We start from the raw sequence: 7,181 nt of genomic DNA, 5'->3' as shown, positions 1-7,181 counted from the left end.
TTTAGTAAGGTTCTGTTCATCTGTGGTTCCTTCATAGGAACCCATACTTGTAGCTGAGAAGATGGTGTATTGATCAGTGCCTTCTCCCAGCATATTATATGATCCAAGGAAATTGGGAACATTCATGGGGAAAATGAGTCCTCTCCTATATCGAATCAGTTCTGCCTCATAGTGATCCTGTGTAGGGTTTCCGATGAGTGACTGGTGGGTTTGAACTGTTAATCTTGTGTTTAGCAGTCCAGTGTTGATCCTACAGCGCCACACCAGGCCTCTTATAGTTGTTGTTGTTAAGTGCTGTCAAGTCTGTTGCAACTCATAGCGACCCTGTATAGAGTTTCCAAGGAGTAGCTGATGGATTTGAGCTGCTGACCTGTAATTCAAACCAACATTGCAGTCAAATGCTTATATCCTACAGTGCCACACCAGGACTCCAAACAACACGTACACGTCCCTAAAGTCTAGTTTCATAGAAGAACTTGTTCAGAGACGTTCTGTTTACCTTCATAAAATTCACCCTTTAACAGTTGCAAATTTCTAGAATGCTACTCATGCTTTTGTTAAAAAAAAGAGATCATCGTTACATTTTGAATTTACTTATTGACAGTCATATTTTTCAGACATGATGCCATTATTAATGTGCACCTAGAGCTTCCCAGATAGGTACAGACACCGCGCACACACTTTGATAAACAGACATTAGCCTCCGAAGTGATGACATGCTTATTTGTAACGGAACCTTTGCGAGTAGAGGACCTTGAACCAGTATGAGAGGCCTTGTTTCCTTGGGTTCTCTGAGACGTTAAATCTCTTCTTCCTTTTGTACAGTCTGCAGCCTGTTTTGACGGACCACATTCCAGGAGATGGTTCTGATGCTGAGGAACAATTACATAAAAAGCAACGACTGAATCTTGTGTCTTGGTCATCTGATGGCACCTGTGTGGCAGCCCGAACACGACCTGTACTGAGCTGTAAGAAGCGGAGGCTTGTTCGACCTAACAGCATCGTTCCTCTTTCCAAGAAGGTCAGTACCAGTGAGACTTGGTCATTGTCAAACAATGAGCCTGACGCTTAGACAGAGGTATTAGTCTCCTGCCAGCTTCGCTTCATTTAGCTAGTGTTTTCCAAACTTGGCTGACCACCAAGGTTTCATGGGGACCTTTTAAAAAATACTGGGTTCCAGGGCCTTATTTCCTAGAGATTCTAGTTGGATAGTGCATGGAGCCTTCTAGGTGACTCTCTGGGTAGGTTTAGAAACTGTTGCCTTGAATTCTTTGATAAAAGTAGGAGAGAGGACATTTAAGTGGAGCCAGCAACAACCCTTGAAGGTAACTTGTGTGCTTTTTCACCTGCACTGATTATCACTGAAAATAGTGTAGGATGTTTTCATCTTAGAATTAGAATCTTAAATAAAATTTCTAAACTGATTATACAAAACGAATATGTTTGACCTTCATTGAGAAAATGAATATTGAATCACAGTTGTAGGTAAGTTTTAAGTTGATTGTTTGCTGATTCTGGAAATTTGAAAGAGTTGGCTTTATTCCAAAATGAATGAAGTGTAATACGCCAGTAAAATTAGTATCATGCAGTGGTTAACTCTGTCAGTGTATGCTTGCAGACATTTCTGTATTACGTTTAGTAAATACCAGCATAAAAAATGTTTTAAGAAAAAAGCTTAATGACAGTATTATTGGCTGATCTACATTTTAACTTGTCTGCACTGTATTTCAAAACCAAGTGTAAAACCAATTTTAGAAATCTCATCAGTTGCTATGATTATGAAAAAGAAATTTATTCTATATGGTTCAGCCAGCATTTCGGGAATTAGACTATTTTACAGTTAAGATTTGCATTCAGTGCAGTAACATTTCATTGTATTCCTAAAAAGGTTGTTTTTATATGATTGCTAAATCTTAGCCAAACGGTTCAGTAAGAGATATTTGTTCGAAACAAGCAATACTAAAATCTATCAATAGATAATGAAAAGCCTTGAATGTCAAAACTGATTGATTAGGATTTTAGGTTTTTGAGGAAGATAAATCTGGAAGTAGTCTTATATTTATGATTTTGTTATTTGCCGTCGAGGCTGTTCCAACCCATGACAACCCTGTATAGGGTTTCCGAGGAACAGCTGTTGAGTTTGAACCGCCAACTTTGCAATTCAAACGGCTTTGCAGTCTGACGAATTAACCCACAGCGCCACACCAGGACTCCATATTTTTGATGGATTGGTTGGTACATGATGGGTTAGCAGAAAAGAGAGAGACTAATAGTAGTAATTCAAGAGGACACATGGTCTAAGAGCTGTAAAGCTCTGGCTAGGGAAAAATCACTAGACATGGTGAGTGACTGTCAGTTTGGTGGAGAGGTCAGCTTTGAGATTAGGAGATTTATATATGATCCAAGGAAATTGGGAACATTCATGGGGAAAATGAGTCCTCTCCTATACCATGTTTTAATTGTAATACTGATGGAGATGGTTCTGACTAACATAACAATGACCCTGTAATTAGGGCTTCTTCGGAAACTGTCAGTCTTTATGAGATAATTGTTTGCTACATTGCTTTAATTCTTTCGTTTACTTGTACATAGTTTGGCAATGGGAAACATCAAAGTTTGGGAATTAATGGTTAGAAGAGCTGATTTTCTTTGTATTCCATCTGGTGAGGTCCATGTGTATAATCGTCTCTTTAATAGGGTCGCTATGAGTCTGAACTGACTCGACGGCACTTAACAACAACAACAAGCTGTCTAAAGAAGGTATTTGAAATGAACAAATCATCGATTTTCCAGAATTCTATCATGTGATCTCCAGCATCGTTTCTATCACCAAGGCCATATTTTCCAACTACTGATCCTTCGTCTTTGTTTCCAACCTTTGCATTCCAATCACCAGTAATCTTGATTGCATGCTTGATCAATTTCAGATTGAAGAAGTTGGTAGAATATTTCTGTTTCATCCTCATTGGCTTTAGTGTTTGGTGTGTAAATTTGAATAATAGTGGTATTAACTGGTCTTCCTGGGCCTCTGTGAGTCAGAATGGACTTGGTGGCACACAGCCACTACTACTACCACCGCCACTGCTTTCTTGGGGTCTATTTTGTAAGAGATGTTTACTGAGCAAAAGGTTTTAATACTGTTATTGCTATTATTGTTGAGTGCCACTGAGTTGATTCTGACTCATAGTGACCTGGCATAGGATTTCCAGGGAGTAGCTGGCGGGTTTGAACTGCTGACATTGTGGTTAGCAGTCCAGTGCTTATCCTTTAGCACCACATCAGGTTCTTATATATTGCAGGTTAAGGCTGCTTTAAGATTGGCCGGTATGAGTACTGCCTGTGGTCAATAATGGTTGCTCATCATGTATATTTTAGCTGTGAGTCTCTTAATATTATCAAATAATTTGTTCAGATTTCCAAGATTCTTTCATAAATGATTTTTAGTTTGCTTGAATCAAAATCCAGGTAAATAAGGGAGTTTTATGTCATTTAAAATCTTATACAGGTTTCCTCTTTAATCTCTTTTTCTTTATACCTTGAACAGTTATGATATCTCAGGAATGATTTCTTTGTGCTTTCATCCATTTGGAGTTTTGTAGAGCCTCTTGAGTTTGTGAGTTAATATCTTTAATCACTTTTGACAAAAATGTGGCCATTATTTCTTCAAATATTGCTCTTGCCCCATTCTTTCTCCCTAATCCAAGGGATCCCCAATTTCAAATACATTGAGCTGTACCGCCATGCTTCCACACGGCCTGTCCTGTGTGTGCTGTTTTGCAGTTTCCATCCCTTTTTCTCTCTTGTTTGTTAGCTTGTATAAGTCCTGTTAACCTGACAGCTAATGTAGCCTCTCTCTTGTTGTGTCTGATACGATGTCAAATTAATCAATGGTTGAATTCTAAAGTTTCCATTTTTATTTTTTTTTTTTTTTTTTTTTTTTTGTACTTACACCTTTGTGATCTTTTCTTCCATCTTCTCCATATTTTCCTGAAAAGATCAGTCGTAATTCCTTAAAATCCTTGGCTCTCCTTACTCCAAAATCGGGGTCAGTATAGGTCTTGTATATTTTGTGTTTATCTGTGTTGTATATTGTGTTTGGTTTGGTTTGTTTTTTAAAGGAGTTGTTGATGTTCTGGTGATGATCTTTCTCTAGCGAGGGTTCACCTTTTATCTCTGCTAGACATATAGAATATATAGAGACATGTAGAATAGAGTCCTGGTGTGGGTTTCCAGGACTTCTGGTATGGTGCCATAGGGTAAGCACTCGACCTTCAAGTCAGTTGTTTAAACTGCAAGGTCAGCAGTTTAAACTCATTAGCCATTCCTTGGAAGCCCTGTGTTGTTATTGTTAAGTGCCGGCAAGTCTGTTCCCTCTCATAGTGACCCAGTATAAGATTTCTGAGGAGTGACCTTGCCATACTGTGCTTATCCTACAGTGCCACTCCAGAAGGCCTGGAAAGCTTGTACAGGGTCACTATGAGTCAGAACCAACCTGACGGCACTTATCAACAACAACAGACATGTTGAATAAGTACTGAACTATTGTCCACTGGGTAGCAGTTCAAACTGTCCAGATGCTCCTCAGAAACCCTATACAGACAGGGTCATTATAAGACTGAACCAACTTCATGACACTGAACAATGACAGACATGTAGAATGAGAGTGCTGATGACCCTGTAGAATATGAACTAGACTGAGAACCACAAGGTCAGCATTTCAAATCTCCCAGTCAGTCCGCAGGAGAAAGATGAGACTTTGTGCTCCCATGAAGATTTACAGCCTCAGAAACCCTATCAGGGTAGTTAGGAGTCGGAACCACCTTGATAGTGCCTAACAGCAACAGCAGACATATAGAATGGAGGGTAAGCAACTTAATCCAGGCAGGGATTGAGCTGCATTGTTGTTTGGTTGTGGTTTTAGTAAGGTTCTGTTCATCTGTGGTTCCTTCATAGGAACCCATACTTGTAGCTGAGAAGATGGTGTATTGATCAGTGCCTTCTCCCAGCATATCCTGAACCTGAGTTCTTAATTTCTTTCAAGGTGAGGCTGCTGAAAGCTCCTCTCTACTTTCAGAGGCTATTTACTTAACTTCTTAGCCTCCTACCCTTCACAGCTCCAGAATTTGGCAAATGTCTTAGAATGGTGGGAAACGGACATGTGCCATGTTTATTTCTCTGTTCTCTTATCCCTGGGAATTTGACTCTACAAAACTCCCAAAAGCTCTGCTCATTTTCTGTCCACAATTGGTGGCTCTCTATATTGAGGCGACGTCCAAATTCTAGGCATCCTTTCCAGAATCTGCAAGTGTCCACAGGAGAAAAGCAACTGCAGAATGTGAGCCTCACCTTCATGGTACTTTCCTGCCTGGAATCTTGGTTCCTCGACATTGTCATTGTTGTAATCCATCTCTTGGCCTCTTTGAGGGGTTTTTTGTTTTGTTTTGAAATGTAATCTGGCTTTCTTATTACTCTCAGAGTGTTGGTATGATAAAAGCCATCCAGCATACTTTTTCCTTGTCATGTATTTGTTTTTTTAAACTAGATTCTTTATTCCATAGTTTCCTGTGGTCTGCATTTTTCTGATTGTATTTCTGTAATGATATTTTCTTGCCTCTTGGCATATGTAGCAATTTTTTGTTGGATAGCCAGCATTTATTATGGAGTTGAAACATAGATTATGTTCTTTTCCTTTAAACAGGCTATGTTTTGTAGGCAGTTAACGTTCTGACTCATAGCAACCCTGTATAAGGTTTCTGAGGAGCAACTGGTGGATTTGAACCACCAAACTTTCGGTTCAAACCGACCTTGCGGTCCCGTACTTATCCTACACTAGGACGCCAAAGTTAGATTAGATTCAGTTTGTCCTTCTGAGACTTGTTCTTATAAACTCTGCTAAGGTAAGCATGTAGGAACGGACCAAGTTAGCAGTTTAGCTCTTAAAGCAGGACTTCTGGCATTTCTGTTGGATGCTCCTTGCCCCTCTTGACGGGTCACAATCTACAAGCCTCCCAACCTGTGTGAGCTCTAGGAACAATGTTGCTCACAACTCCCCAGCTGCTCTGTCTGACCTTACAGATTTCATCCTATGCACACATTTCTTGGTAGTTGGTACTGGGAATCTCAAAAATTTTTAGAGCTTTCTGCATAACTTCTTCCTCTTGAGAATTGTGCCTTGCAATTTACCACCACCATCTTCCTTCTGATCTGGCTCCTCAATTAGTGAAAGCACTTGGCTCCCTCTGCTGCTTGCTCTACACTCCTCAGAGTGTTTCCAGGCAGAAAGCAGGGCGATCACAGGGCACCTCATTTGTTTCCTCTCCTGCAGAGACCTTCAGTCCAGGGCTGCCTGTGATCCAGATAGCTTGTTTGTAGCCAGAGATCAGTCTGATCACTTTTACTACATCATGATCAGAAGCAGAAGTACTCAACTGTCAGTTGTCTTTTCAACATTTTATTGTGAACTTATTCAAACACACAGCAAATTTTGGATGAATTTCACCGTGAGCACCTGTATATCTCCCCTAAATTACAGTTAGCATTTGCTCTAACTTTACTTTATCACACATCCATCTACTAATCCTCCTTATTTGTGGTGTATTTTCAAGTCAACAGTGGCCCTCTGTCTATGCATTTCCTGAAAAATGAGAATTGAATATAGTGGCTTGAACAAATTCAGGTTTGAATTTAAACAAAACAAAACCACAATGATTGTACTGCTCAAGTACTTTAAAAATTTTATGCAACCAGGACAGGTGGTGCTGTGAGTGATTCGTACTTGGCATTTTGCAGAGTGGAGGACTCTTCATCATATAATAATATCAAGTCAGCAGGTGAATTTGGCTCTGAGAATCAGATGGAATTTAGCACTATTATCCTTTCTGTTGCTCTCAAGATGCTTTCAGACAGCAACAGCTTTCGTAGTTAAGTCAGGAAGATCTAAGGATTGACCTAAGGATTCTTAAGATTTTAACGTCTGCCACAAAATATGCTTGTACAACTTCATGTGAATCTCTTAGAATTGCACCAACTTATGAAGGAGTCAGCCCTTTCCTGGCCAGTTTGCAGATATGCCCCTTTGCGTTGTCAGACATCAACTTCAGCCAGGTGGGGACACTACAGTGATAGGGCAAAGCTGACTAGGACAGGTCCTAGAAGCATGCACATTGGTCAGACATCAAAAA

At 39.9% G+C, this 7,181-nt stretch overlaps 1 protein-coding gene across 1 annotated transcript in view; it reads left to right on the top strand.

Annotated features, from left to right (window-relative positions):
* KANSL1 (KAT8 regulatory NSL complex subunit 1) overlaps positions 1–7,181 on the top strand; it is a 222,657-nt gene that overhangs the window by 193,498 nt on the left and 21,978 nt on the right. The window contains exon 7 of the mRNA XM_006833547.1: positions 826–1,021. Coding sequence (XP_006833610.1) covers positions 826–1,021 — 196 coding nt within the window. The remainder of the gene's footprint in view (positions 1–825; positions 1,022–7,181) is intronic.

The sequence above is a fragment of the Chrysochloris asiatica genome, unplaced genomic scaffold (assembly GCF_000296735.1).
Source record: "Chrysochloris asiatica unplaced genomic scaffold, ChrAsi1.0 scaffold00007, whole genome shotgun sequence".
NCBI lineage: Eukaryota > Metazoa > Chordata > Mammalia > Afrosoricida > Chrysochloridae > Chrysochloris > Chrysochloris asiatica.
This window is presented reverse-complemented; position numbering and strand designations above follow the sequence as displayed.